Source organism: Microtus pennsylvanicus, chromosome 4 (assembly GCF_037038515.1).
Source record: "Microtus pennsylvanicus isolate mMicPen1 chromosome 4, mMicPen1.hap1, whole genome shotgun sequence".
NCBI classification, from domain to species: Eukaryota; Metazoa; Chordata; class Mammalia; order Rodentia; family Cricetidae; genus Microtus; species Microtus pennsylvanicus.
This window is the reverse complement of record NC_134582.1, coordinates 56073715-56095568: the sequence shown is the minus strand read 5'-3', so window position 1 is coordinate 56095568 and position 21854 is coordinate 56073715. Positions and strand designations below refer to the sequence as shown.

At 41.1% G+C, this 21854-nt stretch overlaps 1 protein-coding gene across 4 annotated transcripts in view; it reads left to right on the top strand.

The window, feature by feature from the left end:
* Window positions 1-21642, top strand: part of Kiaa1328 (KIAA1328 ortholog) — a 235784-nt gene extending 214142 nt beyond the window's left edge. For 3 of the 4 annotated variants that reach the window (XM_075969143.1, XM_075969142.1, XM_075969141.1), the window contains one exon: window positions 19901-21642. In XM_075969143.1, coding sequence (XP_075825258.1) covers window positions 19901-20105 — 205 coding nt within the window. In that variant the 3' untranslated portion in view covers window positions 20106-21642. The remainder of the gene's footprint in view (window positions 1-19900) is intronic. The other variant, XM_075969144.1, reaches the window with a different exon arrangement.
* The last annotated feature ends 212 nt before the right edge of the window (window positions 21643-21854 follow it).

Genomic DNA, 21854 nt, shown 5'->3' with positions numbered 1-21854 from the left:
CCCTGCCCTCCTATCCTGCTAATCTGGGCTTCTCTTTGTAACACTATATTCTATGTCATGATAAACCAGCCTGCCTCCATATTAGGCTTAAAAGCCATCTTATAGTAAAGACAAACTAGGTTCATTCCTGTTTATGGTTGACCCTCTGTTTCTCAAGGATTGGGCCATGCCCACCTGTAACCTTAACTACAAATGGTTCTGTACTGCCTGTTCCAGGAACGGCAACCATACTTTTGTTTCAAAAGGTTGTTATGACTACCTTGTTATGATCACCTTGTTATATTCTGCTTCTGTAACCCTACTTATTTTCCCACCAAATCCCCCATTTTGAAACCCCCTTGCCCTGAGCTTTAAAATCCCTAATCTTCCCCATGTCCATTGCCAATCTCTTGAACCCTGCCTTTAGGGAGACAGCTACATACTACACAATTTTTTTAAAAGCTCACTTTAATTAATTTGGCTATGATGATTTGGGTCAGTGGTGTTTCTCCTTGAATCTTTGGGATTAACTGTTCCTTATTATAGATACCTAACTTCTATGATTATTCAAAATTAAGTACACATATCAAAAACTTAGAAGCTACCATCCTTATATAAAAGCAAATGTGATATTTATCTTTAGGTCTGGGTTACCTCAGGATAATTGTCTCTTGCTCCATTCATTTACCTTCAGATTTCATTTTTCATAGTAGTTGAATAAAATGCTATTGTGTAAATGTATCTGATTTTCATTATGCAGTCATCAGCAAATGGACAGCTCCTGTTTTGATTGGATTATGGTATGCTGATGCAATAATTCGCACTTGTAAATCCCATTAGTACCTCAGTCTCGTGGTCCATACATGGGATGTGAGCACTCAGATGGCCTGAGGCAGGAGGGTTTTAAGTTTGAGCCCAGATAGAGATACATAGCAAGAACAATAAGTTGCTACTTTTCTCATTATTTTGAGCAAATACCTGACAAGAATCAACTTAAGGAGGGAGGGAGTGGGTTATTTTTGCTCAGTGTCATTGCAGCTGGAACATGAAGCTACTTTTATGCATTGCAGCAGTCAGGAGACAGATATGTACATGCTCAGTTGAAGATGTTTTCCCTCTTATTCATTCAGCGACCCAGCCCATGTTGCTTACAGACATATTCAGAATCTTCTACCTCAATTACATTTCCCTAGAAATACCCTTATAAACATACTCAGAAGTGTGCTTCGGTGATTCCCTAGGTGTTTCTTTATGCAATAAAGTTGACAAGAGAAATTAGCCATCACAAACTCCATTTCAAAAATAAAATGTTGTGATCACCCATTTCTCTTTGTATACTTGCTTTATAGAATAAGGTAATAAAATGAAGCTAATCGGCTGATTATCAATACTAAAGGAACCTCATTAGGACATTGTTATCATGGGAATAATGCCCAGCTTATATCGTCCCAGCTTATATTTACTAGTGACAGGACATGCTACAAAGTCCAGACTGCACAGTGAAGACAAGATCTTAAGAATTTTATTCCTCACAGTTTTATGCTGTCCAAATGTTCCGTAACAATCATACATTGCCAATGTGTTTTGTAAATTTTTGTTTGTGTCCTTACTTATTTGTTGCCATGCCTTCACTTTGTGGTACAGGCTGGCCTCAGATTTGCAGTCTCCTATATCAGCCTCTCAAGTGCTTAGATTTCAAGTGAGCATCTCCACGTACAGCTTTAAAAAAATATTTAAAATGAAGGCAGAAGGTGCACATTTGTAGGATATAAGCACACTTCAGAATTTTACACTCTAATCCCAAGCGGTTGCAGAGTTACTAAGGGTACCTTGGCCCATGTGACATAAGCATTCCATCTCTTTGTTAATCCAGAAACAGGTGAGGTTGTGCTTTCTGTGGTGTGTCAGCTCAACTCTGAAAACTGTAATTAGTGGCATCGTTTCAATATTGCAGCCCTTGCTATCATTTCACAGTTTTTAATCTCATGAAAGAAATGCAGTTTGGAATTCTTCATCTATTTGAGATCACCAGATTCTCTTAACTTCAACATTTAAGAAACTTCTTTTGAGTACCTTTAACTGTTCTAGAAACTTTAATTCCTTTGTAGAAAATCACTTTATATGTGTTACATAAAGTAATCCTCAGAATCATGAAAACATAAACTTTCAAGAGGCAATTATAAGACACCTAAGAGCCCTGTAACACCTGGGTTTATAGGCCTGGGCTTCAATGCTAGTGTTGCAGTTTCGAAAAATAATTTTATGTAATCTATAAAATGGGAATAATAACAGCTCCCTTATAGGCATGTCAAGATGATTAAGCAAGATAGTATATATAAAGTACTTCACACTGTTCTGTTCCATGCTAAATGCTCTACACAGAGTAACTACCATTATAGAACTTCCCAAGGCCCATAAGCCTGAGAACATGATGTGATTCCAAGATTTAACCTAGCACAACATTAGCACACAATATGTTTAGGCTCAACTCTGAGGTGAGCATTTGAATTGTTTTGTTTTGTTGTCATTTGGCTTTGGGTTGGTTTTCCTAAGAGGGTCTTCCTGTGTATCCCAGATTGGCTTAGGACTTCTGATCTTCTTGCCTTAACTTCTAAAGTGCCAGAATTTCAGGAAAATACCTATACCCAAAATATGATATGTTTATATGTTGGCCTTGCAACAGAAGTATAACTTAGACACATCCAATATGCTAAAATCCATTTTAGCTTTCTTCTGTGCTGTGGGGAACAAGAATTTTCAGGAACAATGTGTGTTAATGATACTGGCCTTCCCATCAAATGCCATGAATAGTACCACTGCAAAGATGGGTTAAAGACAATCTTGAATGACCTGCCTTAGCAGGATTTTTCAGGTATTATAGGGAGATGTCGGCATTAGTAAAAGTACTTCCCATACAAGGAAGAGAACATGAGAACCCACCTACAGCCAATAAGCTATATCAAGCAAGGTAGAAGGCTAATGTAAACACCCAAGGTTGTGTTCTGACTCCACATGTGTGCCATGGCACTTGCACATGTCATACATAAAGAAGATTTTGTTCATTTTTTAATTATTTATGTTAAATACCAATCACAGTTTCTCCTCCCTCCTTTCCTCATGTTCCCTCCCGCACCTCCTTTCTATCCCCCCATCAACTTTTCAGAAAGGGTAAAGCCTCCCATGAAAGTCAACAAAGCAAGGCATATCAAGTTGAGACAAGACCAAGCTCCTCCCCCTACATCAAGGCTGGATGAGGCATCCCAGCATGGGGAATAGGTTCCCAAAAACCAGAAACTGGCTATACTAAGTGATTCCTTATTCCAAGAAGAAACTCATTTGGACTGCTCCAGCCCCCAAGAAGTTAAACAACTACAGTAGTCACTGCTAAGTGTCCCATTGCCTCAGTGGCCAGCCAAGGGTTAGTTAGCAAAGCTGAACACTTGCCCTGTTAGAAACTCCAGTGTCATTGGGCATTGACTCATTGGACATAGGCCAACTCCCTCAGCATCCTTACAATGAGAGCAAGCAACTGTCATGGTGACAATGCTGAATCCACCCATGTTTGCCCTGCAATAATTAGGGAAAGTCTCTTCCTCAATGCATGATCTTGAGGCTAGCTACTCTTGTGAAATCTGTTTCACCCTCGCCTATATTTGGAAGCATCCAGAAGAGTCCTACAGCTCTAGAAATGTAGCTGCCTCTGGTCTCAACCCCTGCCAACACCTATACTTACCCTGAAGTATCAGAAAGCATTCCTTCCTCTGTGGTGGCTTTGGAACTAGATGTTAGTGCAAAAAACTTTGGTATCACTCTAGCTTGCCCCAAGAGCAGGGAAAGGATGTATTTATGTCCTTCAACTATATGATTATAATCTACAATGCCACAAGTATCAATCCTATCACAGCTTTCCTCATGTAGCTGAGAGATAGTCCCAACAAGCTGTGTAGCTCCAGAACCATAGATAACAGTCAAGGTGCCAGCACCAAGTTTATTTAAACTACAGTACCTAGTGAAGATCTTCTCCCACATTCCTCACCACAACAGGTATGGATATAAGCACTATAAGCCCAAATATTAACTCTGTATTTTCTAAATGATCTAAGATATATCTTCTCTAGAGCTCACAGATTGTAGATCACGACTACCAGCACTATAAACCTCAGTACTAACTGCATTTGATATACTGACTTAGTTTGGATTTCTATTGCTGTGAAGAGACACCATGACCATGGCAAGTCTCATAAAGGAAAACATTTAATTAGTGCAGGCTTACAGTTCAGAGATTTAGTCTATTATTATGGCAGGAAGCATGGCAGCATGCAGGCAGACATGGTGCTGGAGAAGGAGCTGAGAGTTCTGCATCTTGATTTGCAGGCAGCAGAAGCAAACTGCCACACTAGGCCTGGCTTGAGCATATAAAACCTCAAAGCCCGCCTCCGTGGTGCCACATTTCCTCCAACAAGGCCACACCTAATAATGCCACTCCCTATAGGCCAAGCATTCAATCACATGATTCTATAAGGGCCATTCCTATTCAAACCACCACATTCCACTCCCTAACCCCCATAGACTCATAGCCATAAAATAATGCAGAAATGCATTCAGTCCAGCTTCAAAAGTCCCCATAGTCAGTAACAGTTTCAAACTTGTTTAGAAGCCCAAAGTTCAAAGTCTCTTCTAAGATTCGTGCAATTTTAACTTTAATCACCTATAAAATCAAAATTAAAAAATCAGGCCATCTACTTCCAGCATATAATTAAACAGGATCTATATTACTGTTCCAAAATGAAGGAAAGGGAGAATAGTGAGGAAATACTGGACCAAAGCAAGACCGAAAACCAGCTGTGTTAAGTCCAAAGTCTGCATCTCTATGTCTGATGTCAAAGTGCTCTCCAACCCCTTGTTGGCTGCAACACACTTCTTTCTCTTGGGCTGGTTCCACTCTCTCATAAACAGCTTTCCTTGGCAGGTATCCGTGACTGGCGTCAACTAAATTTTGCTGTCTACAGGCAATCCAGGCTTCACCTTCACAGCTTCACACAGTGGCCTCTAGGCCTCCATACAGGGACACCACTGACATTTTTCTGTCTTCAGGGGTTTCCTTAATCTGTTTATCCCCGTGAACACAGGACTTAGCTCTATACCACTTCTGGTGTCCTTTTTCTCTGAATCTGTACATTTTGTATTTTTCCTAGCTCCGCTTGATATTTTTCATTATAAGATCTTCATAAAAGTGAACACTAACAACCATACAACGGAGTCTATACTGGGCTCTTTGGAGGTTTTCTCTGCCAACAGAATTAATTCTAAATTTTCCACTTTAGCCTCAGGTACACATCCCCAGCAAGGGCAAAAACAAACTCATTCTTTGCCAAAATGTCACAAAGACAGTCTCTAGGCCACATGCTAACATTCTCCTCTGAATCCTCTTGAACCTCTTTGGAGAGATGGGGGACACTGGCATTGCTGTAATGCTCAGAGATGAACCTCATAGCCTGGGCTGTAGTTTTCCTTCCTTGCTCCTCTTGAGAGCTTTCCCAGAACTGACCTTCTCCACTGTTTGCCGTACCACAGCAGACCCCATCCATTCCTCCTCCACTGTGTGCTGTACCACAGCAGACCCCATCCATTCCTCCTCCACTGTGTGCTGTACCACAGCAGACCCCATCCATTCCTCCTCCACTGTGTGCTGTACCACAGCAGACCCCATCCATTCCTCCTCCACTGTGTGCTGTACCACAGCAGACCCCATCCATTCCTCCTCCACTGTGTGCTGTACCACAGCAGACCCCATCCATTCCTCCTCCACTGTGTGCTGTACCACAGCAGACCCCATCCACTCCTTCTCCACTGTGTGCTGTACCACAGCAGACCCCATCCATTCCTCCTCCACTGTGTGCTGTACCACAGCAGACCCCATCCACTCCTTCTCCACTGTGTGCTGTACCACAGCAGACCCCATCCATTCCTCCTCCACTGTGTGCTGTACCACAGCAGACCCCATCCACTCCTTCTCCACTGTGTGCTGTACCACAGCAGACCCCATCCATTCCTCCTCCACTGTGTGCTGTACCACAGCAGACCCCATCCATTCCTCCTCCACTGTGTGCTGTACCACAGCAGACCCCATCCATTCCTCCTCCACTGTGTACCACAGCAGACCCCATCCATTCCTCCTCCACTGTGTACCACAGCAGACCCCATCCATTCCTCCTCCACTGTGTACCACAGCAGACCCCATCCATTCCTCCTCCACTGTGTGCTGTACCACAGCAGACCCCATCCATTCCTCCTCCACTGTGTGCTGTACCACAGCAGACCCCATCCATTCCTCCTCCACTGTGTGCTGTACACAGCAGACCCCATCCATTCCTCCTCCACTGTGTGCTGTACCACAGCAGACCCCATCCATTCCTCCTCCATTGTGTACCACAGCAGACCCCATCCATTCCTTCTACACTAGTATACAAGTATCTTGGTGAACAGCAACTGAGATGCACACTGTAGGCTACAAGGTGTTGACTTTGACTCAGACAAGATTTCATGGCAGGATTGTAACATGCCATCATTACTTTAGTGCTATTGTTTGTATCAATATGAACATTTTAATTTCACAGCCTGCAGATTTCATGGACTTATGTGTTCTATCTGCTCCTGTTTATACATACAGAGAAAATACTGGGTTCACATTTCTTTTAGATTAAAAGAAAGTACAGGCGATCCATTTTAAGTACCCAGACAACTTCAGATCTAAAAAGAGAAATTGTTTGAGAACAAAAATAATTCTTTTCAACTAATCTAGGTGAGTCGGGCTCTAAGGATCACAAGAGGGAGGAAGCTTTTCCCATTGTGAGTGCTGTCTGTCTCTGCACTGTGGTCATGAACTCTTAAGGGAAACATAGACTCCTAAAGTATTGGAAGATCAAAAACCTCATACTGTGGCCAAGATAATTTTTTACCTAAACAATGCTGATGTGTGAGAAAATTTTAATCTATCTTCTTGCAGCTGTAAGAGTTGTAAGAAGAAAGAAACGTAGTAGAGAAAGCTGTGTAGGTAAGTAATGTCTGGATAGTTCTATAACAGGCATGTTAGAGAAAAGCCAGACATTACTGATATTGGATATTTTGTTTAAGTGAATTTTTTTTAAAAAATGAAACAAAGCCTGTGTGATGGTTTGAAAGAAAATAGCCCCCAAAGGGAGTGGCACTATTAGGAGGAAGTGTGTCTCCATGGAGGCAGGCTCTGAGGTCTCATATATGCTCAAGACACCACCCAGTGTCTCAGACCACTTCCTGATGCTTGTAAGATGTAAGACACTCAGCTACTTCTTCATCACCGTATCTACCTGCATGCCTCCATGTCCCATCATGTTGCCACAATATTCCCCCATGATGATAATGGACTAAATCTCTGAATTGTAAGCTAGCCTCCCCAATTAAATATTTTCCTTTATAAGAGTTGCTATGGTCATGGTGTCTCTTCACAGCAGTAGAAACTTAACAAAGACTGTCTGTGTGTAAAGTTTTTTCCTGCCAGAGGTTTAAGAACAAAGGTAGCACAGAATTAGAATTGTACCAAGGCCTCTAACTTTTGAACACTACTAATAAGTATATTTAGCTAGCCTTTACAGAAATTAAAAACATTCTGTAGTCTGTAATGAACTTCAGACCGACTTTCTTGCCACTATCTTCAAACTTAACCTACTAAGAAAAAATGAGTACTATGACATGAAGAACCAGAATTCACCTCCTCACAAGGCCACCCATGGTAGTTGTAGATGAACATGAAGTAGGAAGGGTTCACTCTAAAATAAAATGAGCATGCTCTTACTGGTGGCTTGACAGCAATCACCGTAAGTGCTTGTGTTGAGTTGGAGCAATTAGAACAGTATTGTAGGGTTTTGAAGTAGCATATAAATTATCAATAACCATAATCTCACTATCTATACTATATGTGTTAATAAATAGTTTAATGTTTAGTATGCTTCATTATAGACTGGTTTTGCTTTTGCTTTATGCACTTATGTTTTCTCTAAAGTCTTTCCCCAGGCACTGCAGTTTGTGCTTCTAATATCAGCATTCAAGAGACTCAGGCTGGAGCATTACTATGAATTTGAGGCTAGACTGAGCTTCAAAGTAAAGTCTAAGAGTAGATGAGAATCTTCTCACTCTATGCTCATGTTTCCTTTTTTGTGCTGGTGAATGAACTCACAGCCTTATTTATGCTAAACAAATGTGCTACCACTAAACTGTACTGCCAGCCCTAGATAGATAGGTTTGTTTGTTTGATTAGTTGAGTTCTGGTTTTCTACCCTCTGAATAAGGAAGACACAGCCAAGCATTGGTATAGGGCAGGTTGTTGTTAGCCAGTATATTCTTCTCTCATAAGGAATAACATGATGTGTCCAGTTATAAGCATTGGAAGCTTAATCTGAAATTGAGATCACTTATACAATTATATATAGTATGGTATAAGAATGACTTCTAACTCTGTGTTTAAGATGAGAAAGTTGTGAATTAAAGTTATTACAAGCAATTAGAAGCATCTTGTTTGTTTTTGAGAAAGGGCCTCTTGTGGGCCAGACTGGTCTTGAGTTCACTATATAGGTGAGAATACCTTGACCTCCTGCTGCTACTTCCTGTCTTTTAAAACATGGGATTTCAGGATTTCGACACTGCATCTAGCTTCATGTGGTACCATAGATGGAACTGAGTCTTTTTTCATACTAGACAAGCGCTCTACCAGCAGAGCTACATCCACAGTCCTTAGAGTGAACTTCTCTATTTAAACAAAGGAAAGACAAAGTGATTGTGTAGAATAGACTCCTCCTGGCAGGCAGTGCACCACGGTGCTTCCTGTGTGCCCATCACAGTTGCCAGTGCAGCTCTGCTTTGTCCTTTTGCAGAAGCTAAAGTAGGGTTGAAAGATTGACTGTGCCATGCTTCTCTTCCCCCAGGCCTCTCGAAAGACATCAAAATAATGTTGAATTTTCACCATGGTACATCCACTTACTCATTGTTCTCTTTTCTCCCATTTATCACTGATTTTGACGCAAACAAGGGTTGTCCGGTTCAGTTACTATGCTGACCCAGTCCTGGCTCTAATGAGCCAGAAGTCCTTGGCCTTCCATCTATCTTCATCAGAGTCAATTTTTTCTTATTGACAGCTCTTATGTTTCAATAATGGATTCATTGGGCTTTTTCTTATCATTCAATTTTTCGAATGCTTTCAACCTTTAACAGGTAGGGAATCTTTCTGGGTTGCTTTTTTGTTTTGTTTTGTTTTTCTTTTAGACTGCTAAAAGGTGTTCCCACAGGCCTGAGGTCTGACAGTAATCCCCAGAGAGCTGGTTTCTCCCCTATCTGAATCTACTTTAGCTTGTCCTTGGCTAGCAACAGTCAAGCAGTCTGTTTGGCTACAGGTACTTTCCCCTTTCCTCTCGTCCCTTTCTGCCAAGTTCTTCTCGTTTTCCTAACTCAATAAAACCTCATGGTGGGAGATTAACAGTAAATCTGATGCCATTTTATTCACTATTTTTTTTCTCCCCTTCTTTTGCATTTCTCCCTTTCTCCTTTCCTCCTCTTCCTTCCTTCACCTAGGGAACTATGCATGTGTGTTTAACCTCCCTATGGCACATGCACACTGAAATACTATTGTCAGTGCAACAAATTGTCAATTAGAATGGTGAGTACTATCAGTAAACTCAAAGAAAATCTTTCCTGGTGTTCTGAGTCAAGCTTATTTGCAAGGGGAGTATTGTCTCATGACTAGTGGTCTGCACCCATACCTCCGTAGATGTATTGCCATAGTGCTCCCTCTTACATTTAGTATGGGAGTCATGGTGCTGCCTCCAGCATATACCCTGTGTCTTACTAGGGTTACTATTGCTGTGATGGAACACCATAACCAAAGCAACTTGGGAAGGGAAGGGTTTATTTAACCTATACTTCCACATCACTATTCATCATCGAAGTAAATCAGGACAGGAACTCAAACAGGGCAGGAACCTGAAGGCAGGAGCTGATGCAGAGGCCCTTGAGGGGTTCTACAATGGTCTTGGCCTTCCACAATGACTAATAAAGAAAATGCCCTACAGTATTGCTGACAGCCTAATCTTTTTTTTCTCTAAACAAGTTTTTAAATAAATTTATTTATTTATTTTGCATCCTGGCCACAGTTTCCCCTTCCTCCTCTCCTTCCAGTTGTTTCCTCCCATCCTCTTCCGCTCTCCCACCTCAATCCATTCTTTCTCCTCTGTTTCTGATCAGGAAAGGGCAGGTCCCATCCCCATGAGTATCAGCAAAACATGGCATATATGTTGCAGTAAGACTAAGTACCTCCCCATGTATTAAGGCTGGGCAGGGTGACCCAGTATGAGGAGTAGGGTCCCACAGGCCAGTAAAAGAGTTGGAGACAGCCCCTGCTCCCACTGTTAGGTGTCCCACAAGAGGACCAAGCTACACAACTGTAGCATAAATGCAAAGTGCCTAGATCAGTCCCATGCAGGCTCCATGGTTGTCAGTTCAGTCTCGTGAGCCCCTGTGAGCTGAGGTTGGTTAATTCTGTGAGTTTTCTTGTGATGTCCTTGATCCCTCTGGCTCCAACACTCCTTTTCCCCTGCCCCTTCCCCTGTAGGATTCCTTGAACTTCACCTAATGTTTGACTGTGGGTCTGCATCTGTTTCCATCAGTTGCTGGGTGGTATCTCTCTGATAACAGTTGGGCTAGGCACCAATCTGATCACAGGAGATGGCCAGATCATATTACACATCTGCTATTGCAAGGATTGTAAGCTGAGGTCTTCCTGGGAGAGTCCCTTGTGCCAGGCTTTTTTACCTGACCCGGAAATGTCCCCCCTTCCCAGTAGTCTCTTTCAGTACTTTCTCCCTCTGTGTCCCAACAACCTGATTGTTCATGTTCCATTGACCACCCTCCCCCCTCTACTCACCAAATCTTTTCTATTTCCCCTTCCCAGGAAGACCTGATAGTCTCCCCCCTCACCACAGTGTCTTTCCTGTTATCTAGTTTTCTGGGGCCATGGATTGTAGCATGGTTATTCTTTGGTTTACAGCTAATATCCACTTATAAGTGAGTTTGTTGGCACAGGAGCTCCTTCTGTATCTGTGTTGCTTTCATTGGTTAAATAAAGAAGCTGCCTTGGCCTTTTGATAGGGCAGAAACTTAAGTAGGTGGGGAAGAAAGAACTGGATGCTGGGAAGAAGAGCAGAGTGAGAGAGCTGCCCACCATGAAGCTGCCAGGTCAGACATGCAGAATCTTTCCCCGTAAGCCACGACCTCGTGGTGACAGACAGATTATTAGAAATGGGTTGACTCAAGATGTGAGAGTTAGCCAAGAAGAGGCGAGAACTAATGGGCCAGGCAATGTTTAAATGAATACAGTTTCTGTGTAATTATTTCGGATGTAAGCTAGCCAGGCGGCGGGACACTGCCTGCCTTCTTACTACAGTATGTACCATTTTGTCCCTCAGTCTGGGTTACCTCACTCAGGATGATTTTTTTTTTGTAGTTCTATCCATTTGCTCTCACATTTCCTGGAGTCCTTGAATGCTTATCTATGTGTGCCCTAAATTTACTTCAGTGCATGTTAATGAACAGGATAATCTCTTACCACTTTGATCTAGCAAGGTTTATGAGGCAAGAGTTTCTTCTCTTGATTTGGTTTCTGCACTGTGCTCTTCTGTAGTTTGCTCTGCCTTTGGAAGTCTGGCACATAATGTTCTTCAGTTTCAAGTTTCAATTTCAGCAGTACTTACCTTTCAGTACAATGAAATAAATACCTGTACATTTCAATTGTTCTGTAGCTTTTCCAACTGTTCTAAATTGTGTCTTAATTCATGATTAGCAGGAAATTATAATTCTATAGAAATGAAAGTATTTTATATTGAATGGTCATTTTATAAGTTACCAAAGCAATTAAGATGCTAAAAAGCTAGATATATTACATTCTCTAGTGCTTTAAAGTAGTCATAAATGACAGAGACAATGTGCTTTAAAAATCCACGTGCAGTGCCTTCTGTGACACAGCGAAAAGAATCAATTCAATTTTTATGGTTCCACAGCTTATTAGACTTGCTCAGATCTCTGAGATCAAGTGCTTTGTGTGGGGAGTGATGATACTTTATTTTTCCCTTCTATATTCATTCTCATCTGTATTTATTCCTTCCTCTCTTCTCAATTGTGATACAGAATCACTGTATCACTAAGCAGCACCCCAATACCCCAATTTACAGTGAGATTTTTTTACAAGAACTCAGAAATACACAAGTGGGCATCTTGTGAATCTTGGTGGAAGTTAGCCAAAGGTTTTGTTATTTTTAGAAGGTTCTTTCTGTTAGTGTGATGTGAACTAGTAAAGATGTAAGTCTTTCAAAGAAATGATAGTGCTCCAGGGTTAGTCTCTCAAAACTCTTGGAGCCAGATATATTTCAGATTATTCTTAAAATGCATGTTTTATATCCCTCTGAGTCAGATTTTGTGGACACACAGACTTGGGTAAAGGATCAATGTTGTTACTGAACAGTGAAAAAAATTGAGTGCTCGGTACTTTTAAGATTTCAAAACTGAAGATTAGAGCTAATTTAATCACTCTTAGACATTTTATTTATTGTGTCTATTTGCAGTCCAAGAATCCCATAAAAATCTCTGCTTTCCTCTACCTGTTTCTTTGTGTTCTTGTAGAGAAGTTTCAATAGGCTGTCGGGGTTACAGAAGGAGCCTGTGAAGGCATTTGTGTCCAATACAGTAAATACTTAAAGTTCACAGAAGAAAACTCAACTGTTCTTAGTTATTGTCATCAGATGAGCAAATGTGTAAGGATGTTGATTTAAGAGGCTTCTTTACTTCATATCCAGTCTCTCAGCCAGCTTTGGACACAGATTGGGGTGGCTATCACCAGCTTCCTCTGTGACCTTTCAGAAATTTTCCGTGGGTGCTTTAGGGCATGTGTATAGATGCATGAACTGTAGACATGCCTCATTTGTTTGAATTGCTCTGTAATGTTCTAGCATAGTCAACAACCATGATGCAACTGGACAGTCAAGCAGTGAATGGATACTTAGGTTATTTTCACTCTTGTGATTAGATAAAATGCTCATTGATTATTCTTATTCATATTGCTTATGTATATGAGAGGATATCCATAGGTAGTCCTAGAGATGGGATTATAGGGCAGATGATCTCACTGGATTCCAAAGACATTACCAAATTGTTTCAAGAGTCTATATCCACCTGAAATATTTGAATGTGTCTATTTTGTCATTTCTTTAAAAAGCAGGTAATAGATACTTTATTCATGAACAAGGACATGAAACTGAATTTTTAGCTTTAACTATGTCATAGAGTTTTCATTTTTGGTGGTGGATAAATGCATAAAAGTATATTTGACAATGAAAGTGTAACATCCAATGACAAGCTCCATGGTTTTAGAATGGCTATTATAACTATATAGAAGTTGGTTGAGATGAAAATACTTTGAGTCTGGTTAATTGCATGATGTTTTTCATTTGTAAGTTCTTTAGAATGGAGTTTTAATAATAAAAAAGGTAACCTAATACAATATCTTGTAATTATCATTATCATTTATTTTATTTATTCACTTATGCATTCTTCAGTTAGAAACGGGGTTATATAACCCGAACTGCCCTTCATCTTCTTACATAGCCAGTGATGACCTTGAACTTGTGATCCTCCTGTCTCCATTTCCAGAGTGCTGGGATTAGAGATGTGTTCTGCTGTAACTGTGTATGTAGCAGTGGCAATCAAAGTCAGCGCTTCATTTCCAGAGTGCTGGGATTAGAGATGTGTTCTGCTGTAACTGTGTATGTAGCAGTGGCAATCAATCAAAGTCAGCGCTTCATTTCCAGAGTGCTGGGATTAGAGGTGTGTTCTGCTGTAACTGGTTATATAGCAGTGGCAATCAATCAAAGTCAGCGCTTCATTTCCAGAGTGCTGGGATTAGAGATGTGTTCTGCTGTAACTGGTTATGTAGCAGTGGCGATCAAAGTCAGCGCCTCATGCATCCCCACACAAGCACTATGCCAACTGAGCTTTATCTCCAGACTTGGAATTTTATTTTCTATAAAAAAAATGACTTTTTTGCCCATTTTTGCACCAAGTTGTTAATATTTTTTATTTTTCCTTGCAAGTATTTTTTCCTTTGAAGGAAAGTAGTCCATTTTGTGATATCTATTATTATAAATAATTATTTGTAATATCTTGCGTCATTTCCCAGTTTTTCTTTTTACTTGGGTATTTATCAGGATTTTTCTATTCAGAAAATTCTCCCATACAAATAATTAGTCAGTATCTTGAGTAGGTATACCTATGTTTCATCTCTGGTCCTTTCTCTCTGTTTATTCATGAAGTAATTTGTTATAATAGCTTTTAATGTCTCTATTAACTGGAGTTGTTTGGGGTGTTTCATTTTGTTTTTCAGATCCTATAACTATCCTTTCTTTGAATTTCTCCTTCTTTTTTTTCTTTTCTTTTTTCTTTTTTTTTATTGAAAAAAAATTTCTGCCTCCTCCCAGCCTCCCATTTCCCTCCCCCTCCTCTTACTTCTCTCCCCCTGCCCCCACTCCTCTCCCCCTCCCTCTCCAGTCTGAAGAGCAGTCAGGGTTCCCTGCCCTGTGGAAATTCCAAAGGCCTCCCCCCTCCATCCTGGTCTAGGAAGGTGAACATCCAAACTGGCTAGGCTCCCACAAAGCCAGAACATGAAGTAGGATCAAAACCCAGTGCCATTGTCCTTGGCTTCTCAGCAGCCCTCATTGTCCGCCATATTCAGAGAGTCCAGTTTTATTCCCAGAACCTGGAAACAACCTAGATGCCCTTCAATGGAAGAATGGATGAAGAAAGTGTGGAATATATACACATTAGAGTACTACTCAGCAGTAAAAAACAATGACTTCTCGAATTTTGCATGCAAATGGACGGAAATAGAAAACACTATCCTGAGTGAGGTAACCCAGACCCAAAAAGATGAACATGGGATGTACTCACTCATAATTGGTTTCTAGCCATAAATAAAGGTCATTGAGTCTATAATTTGAAATCCTAAAGAAGCTAAGTAAGAAGGTGAACCCAAAGAAAAACATATAGCTATCCTCCTGGTTATGGGAAGTAGACAAGATTGCCGGGCAAAAAATTGGGATCTTGGGGTGGGGTGGGAGGGGGTAAGGGGAGATGGGGAGAGAAAAGTGAGAAGGGGAGGATGGGGGGAACTTGGGGAAACGGGATGATTCGGATAAAGGAAGGTTGGATAGGGGAGCAGGGAAGCACATATCTTAATTAAGGGAGCCATCTTACAGTTGGCAAGAGACTTGGACCTAGAAGGGCTTCCAGGTGCCCAGGGCGAGGTCCCCAGTTAGTTCCTGGGGCAGCTGAGGATAGGGAACCTGAAATGACCCTATCCTATAGCCATACTGATGAATATCTTGCATATCACCATAGAACCTTCATCTGGCGATAAATGGAGATAGAAACAGAGACCCACACTGGAGCACCAGACTGAGCTCCCAATATCCCAATGAGGAGCAGAAGGAAGGAGAACATGAGCAAAGAAGTCAGGACCACAAGGGGTGCACCCACCCACTGAGACAGTGGGGCTGACCTATTGGGAGCTCACCAAGGCCGCCAGCTGGACTGTGACTGAATTTCTCCTTCTTCATAAAAACAATTAAACAACATAATATCAAATAAAGAAATAGCTGTACTATGGAGCAATAACTAGAGGCCAGGCATTGCACTAAGCACTGTCGGTGTATATAGAATCTTAAGCACTAGACTGTTAGCACTGGCTTTTGATACAGGGAATAGGAGTGACATTTGAATGGAGAAATTGGATACTGAAAGGGCTTTTCTTTATATAATTTTATATATTTGAATTTTTGTAATGTAAACATACTTTTTATATTATTATTTGAGAATTTCATATATGAGTACACTGTATTTATATCATATTCACCCCTTCCTTTTCTTCTTATTTCTCTAACTCCTACCATGTCCCTTATATGCCCCTCTCAAATTCATGTCTTCTTCTATATTTATTATTGTTAAACACACACACACAGCAACCTACTGATTCTGGTAGTGATGCCCGTCTGTATATGGATTTACGGATAACTATATGGGCATGAGAAAGCTGTCAAGGGGCTTTTCATGAGGGGAGAAAACCCAGATTCTACCTAAGTAGGACTGCCTGTGGCTCTTCAAGTAGGAGTGGGGACTTGTGAAGCTTCCCCATCCTTGCTAGCACATCAACCGTTATAGCTTCATGTGGGCCTTGTGCAGACAAGCATATTGCTGCTAGTTCAGGGGTACAATATTTCTGTCAGATCCAGAATGTAGGAAAGATAAGTAAAACGTAAAATCTTCTCTATCGTGGAGTTAAATGAAACAAACAAATTTCCATCTTTAAATAAATTAATGAAGATACCATCTGGCAAAAATTTCTCCCCCAGTCAGTGTTTTCTAAGACAAAAGTATGTGCACAAGGTCGATTCCACTCTCAAAAGTTACATTTGCTTAGCAGATGTGTCTTTTTCAGTTAGCCGACCATGCATGAGAACATAAAGCTAACCTCTGACCACTCAGAATAAGGCACAGAACCCCTTTGTTAGGAATAAATACCCAGCAGGACTTATGTTGCATGTGCTTCCTGCGGGGTTTAGAGCAGCTTTGCACCAAAATTTCTCAGGGTTTTGTGAATATTTTCTGGGACCTTTTATCTTCCAGCAGCTGCATAACACCATGAGAGCTAGTCCTCAGGGAGGAGGCTACCAGGCCAGTGCTACCTTGGTTTCTCCAAGTCCTGTGACAAAAGTATGTAATGTCTTCAGCAATAGGGTCCTATCCTCAAGCAGCCAAGAGCAATGGCCATATTGTTTTGGGGGTCCTTTAGAACCCCTAACCAACAACTAGAAAAGCCCTTGCCTGGCAGTGTGATTTCTGTTGGATAGTTTATGGCCCCTGGAGAGATCATTATCCCTCTGTGAATTTTAACTCCAACCCAACTAAAGCGCTCTCTCTCTCTCTCTCCTCTCTCTCGTGTGTGTGTGTGTGTGTGTGTGTGTGTGTGTGTGTGTGTGTGATAGAAAGCTTGTAAAGTAATAGTTTCCCTATGGCTTTTTCAAATGTTTTAATGTTATTTGTGACTTCCCACCTCTTTGCCCTCCTGAGTCCTGTTATTCACCCACCTAGAGCTCTTTCTTCCTCCCTCCTCCAGTGGTCCCTATCTACTTTCCTATCTTCCACACTTACTCCAAGTTATGTATTCATAGCTTGGCTAAGTGTTTGTCTTTCTAGGTCTGGGTTACCTTACTTGGTGTAATATTTTATAACTCTATTTATTTACCTGAAATTTTCATTATTTCATTTTTCTTTAGAACTGAATAGTATTCCATTGTGTATATGTACCACAGTTTTATTATCCATTCATTGATTTATGGACCTTTAAACTGTTTCCATTTTCAGGCTATTTTGACTATAGAAACAATAAGCATGACGGTCTTTTTTTAGGTTTCTATTGTTAAAAGAGACAGCATGGCCATGGCAACTCTTGTTTTGTGTGTCTGTGTGTTCATTTTTTGTTTGTTTGTTTGTTTGTTTCAGGGTTTTGTTTTTTTGTTTGGGGTTTTTTGTATGTTTGTTTGTTTTGGTTTTTGAGACAGGATTTCTCTGTGTAGCTCTGAAGCCTGTCCTGGAACTTGCTTTGTAGACTAGGCTGGTCTTGAACTCACATATGTCTGCCTGCCTCTGCCTCTGTACTGGGATTAAAGGCGTGTGCCACCATTAGCCACATGGCAACTCTTGTAAAGGAAAATATTTCATTGGGGCTGGCTTACAGTTCAGAGGCTTAGTCCATTATCATCCTGTTGGGACATGGCAGCATTCAGACAGACATGGTGCTGGAGAAGAAGCTGAGTCCTACATCTTGATCCTCAAGCAGCAGAAAGAAAAACTGTCACATTGGCCAGACTTGAGCTTATAAGTCCTCAAAGCCCACCTCCACAGTAACACACTTCAACAAGACCATACCCACTCCAACAAGGCCACACCACTAATAGTACCATTCCCTATGAGCCAAACATTCATACACATGAGTCTATGGAAGCCATTCCTATACAAACAACCACAATGGCTGGGTGTCCAAGCTAGTATCTCTGTTGTAGAACGTAGTCCTTTGGGCCAAAGAGTCGTATAGTTGAGTCATATGGTAGATCTATATTTTAGCTTTTTAAGAATTTACTACACTGATATCCATAGTGGCTACCCCAGTTTGCAGTTCCCCTGACTGTGAAGAAGAGATCCCTACATCCTCATCACATTGCTACCCTTTATCTCTTTATCTTTTTATAATTTTTATAAATGTAAACATATCCTTTCTTTACCTTTGAAACAGAATCTCACTATGTAGCCATGTGATAGCCCTGAGTGACTTGAGACTCACTCTATAGAGACTAGACTGGCATGAAATACTTTTGCCTCTGCCTCGCAAGTGTTGGGGTTAGAGGACTGAGCTATCATGTTCTGACTCGTTTAATTGTTTGAACAATTAAAATGTTTAAGAAAATAGAACAATGTAATTTGACACATTGTTTACAAAGTGCTTGTCATTAAGGATACAATGGCAAGACAAATCCATTTGGTTCTTGTCCTCACCGTTTCCAATCAGATGAGGAAACATGTCAGACAGACTCGTACAAATTAGATTCTATAAGTTATGGCCAATGCTGTGAAAGAAAAGAGCAAAGAATTATGAACTAAAAATCAGCTTTGTGATCTGACATTAGATTGTGGAGTTAAGGATGGCTTTTCTGAAGGTTTTAGTTCATCTCTAGCAGGATGAGTAATAGTTATCTAAGAGAAGAATGGGAGCATAATTAAAATCCAACTGTTTGTCTTACACTATTCTCCTTACACTATGTGTGTCCTTTTCTTTTAAAAAGAATGTGGGAAGAGATTGAGAGAGCAATGGTATTCCTGAAACTAAAGATGGATTGTAAGAGTGAAGGGAGAAGGCGAAGCCCAGCTAGTTTAGCCCCAAAATAACCACACAGAGATTGTATTAATTAAATCACTGCTTGGCCCATTAGCTCTAGCCTCTTATTGGTTAACTCTCACATCTTGATTTAACACATTTCTATTAATCTGTATATCGCCACGTGACAGTGGCTTACCGGGAAAGATTCAGCATGTCTCACTCTGGCAGCAGTTCCATGGCATCTCCCTGACTCTGCCCTTCTTTCTCCCAGCATTCAGTTCTGTCTTCCCTGCCTACCTAAGTTCTGCTCTATCAACAGGCCCAAAGCAGTTTCTTTATTAACCAATGAAAGTAACACAAAGACAGAAGGACCTGCTATATGAGGTCTTGGTTCAAATCACTTGACTCATCTTTCTGGATCTCAGTTTCCTTACCCATAAATAGGAAAATTAGTACAAATATATCAAAGACCCCTTTGCTCAGTGGATAAACATTATGAGTACTTCTCTTAGAGATCAAATCTGTCCCATACAAGAAGTACTTTATCACTTCCAAGTCATGAAGAACATGTAGAATTCTTCAGCTTCTCTGTCATGCAACAGAAAAACTTGCACACTGTGGTGACTGAGCCCCTGCCTGCCGCAGCCTAATTTGACATAAGCAATATCATCCCTGTTCTCAAGACTGTTCTTCCTCTTCTACAGTCTCTCTTCCTAAGTTAAAAAGGGCTGGTGGGGTCAGCAGAAGAGTAAACCTTACAGACAGTAACAGGGGCCTTGTTCTCAAACCCCTCCTTGGGAATTTTTCCCTTAAGTTTCCGCATGGTGGGATCTGTGGTCAAACCCTTGCCCTGGGTACCTCTGAGGGCCTTTTAGTTTCTCGTGTTCTAATTGGTCCTGTTTTGTTTGGGCTGTCTTACAGGTATGAGGCATCTCTGCTGGATTTGGTTCAGTCTCTGAGCCCAAATTCTGCTCCCAAATCTCATCCCCATCCCTCCAGAGCAGCAGGAGTGTGGAGTGCTTTCCGACCTAGCCCTCAGAAATCTATCTGGAAGAAAGTGGGGACGCGCAGGAGCCCTGAAGACCTGGAGGAGAATCAGATTCTGGAAGACATATTTTTCATATGACTCTGAAGAACATGCTGCAGAATTTCTATAGGAAATATTTGGGTTCCTTTACATGCTGATGTAGGATGTTAAATTACTTAATTGCAAAGCAGCTAAGTCTCTCCTTTCACAGGGACCTATCTTACTGGCATCCTCTTAAGTGTTGAATACAGAAATCATCCTAACAAATCAGGGTGTTTTTTGTCCAACTAATCAAGAAACAGGCTACAGGAGGTGGGCTTAGGGATAGAATCTTTTCTATGGCAAACAGAGATTAGAAATTTAGGATATTTTCTGCATACCCGACACCGTGGATATCTAGTATCATTTTAAGAGGGTTTTCAATTTACTGCTACAAAATGTTGGCTCTGTCCTTACATTAGGAAAGTATCTACTTCAGAAGGGTTCTTCCTTCATTCTGTCTCTCCTCACTGAGAGTGACTGTTCATTCTGATATTGGAGTTAATAACCCTAGTATCACCACTACTTGGGACCCAGTACATGTGAGTCATAATGGTCATCAACATGGCCATTGCTGCCCCTTACACTAAAAAGCTCAATGGTTAGAGGGAAGTTTCCAACCAGACTGTGGTATTAAACCTTACGTGGGAATGGCTGCCTGGGGAAATCTACCTGTGTCCAGACAACCATCCCTCCAGTGTCTCATGAGGATGTTTCTTGTTGACTCCAATTCTGGGTATCCTTGTGTTCTTCCTCCATAGGTGTGTCAGAGGAAGACGGCACTACAGAAAGAGTGCTACCCAGTGGCTGTAGTTGGCAGTTTTCCTCTGCCCCTGCTTCACTCCCTAAGGATGACTGCCCCAGGGTGCACCAAGTCTAGGAAAGCTCAGCTGAGCATCCTTATTTGCCTAGATCTAAATCTTTCCTCTCCAGTGCGAGCTCAGTCCTGTTGATTCTACCCAGTTTCCTTTCCCTTGGAGACTCTCAATTCCATACTCTTCATCTGAGGCAAATACAAGGGCAAGACTAATTACTATAGTCATTCCCTCTGGAAGTTGACAGTTCACTGCAGATTCAAATTTTCAAAATCACCCTGAGAGAAACTAAAATAAACTTGTTCTATTTCAAAATACCTTTAGGATACGTCTTTGGAGTGGCAGAAATGGCAGTTAGGTTTCCAGAACCATCTTCTCTCTTTCCTGTGTGTCACAACTTACCTATTTTCTTAGACTTGCTATAACCATAGTCACTTGTTCTGGGCATTGGTGTTCATGCTACTCCAAAGTATGTGTCTCCAGAAGAATGAGAAATGGAATATGATCTCTTTAAGAAGCTTGTTTGCCTAAAAGTTAAAGGTTTTTGGGGGATGCCATACCAGTGAATGGAATTTAATTGCTTCTGTGCCTTAACAACATGGGAAGTTTGTAAAAGGAAAAAAAAAAAATCAATTAACAGTTTCTATACCCTGCCAGCTTTTTTTTTTTGGTATTGGTACAAGGGTGGTAGGAAGGGAATATATATATAACCTAGTGTCTTTGTTATTAATTGAGTGATATATGTTAACATTTTAATCTCTATTAAATTTACTTCGAGATGTATATGTTGTTGCAAAGTATTTGGGCATGAGCTAATTGCAGCCTGTCCCATGGAAGAATGGGAAGAAAATAGGAGCCATGTGACCTCTCCTGATAAAGTTCCCTTCAGTGACTGGCTGGGACTTGCTTGACCAGCTCCTAGGTGTTTCCTCAAAGCAAGGCTGCACACACACTGTGAATGCCACAGCTAAGGTATTGCCCACCTTGCAAACTG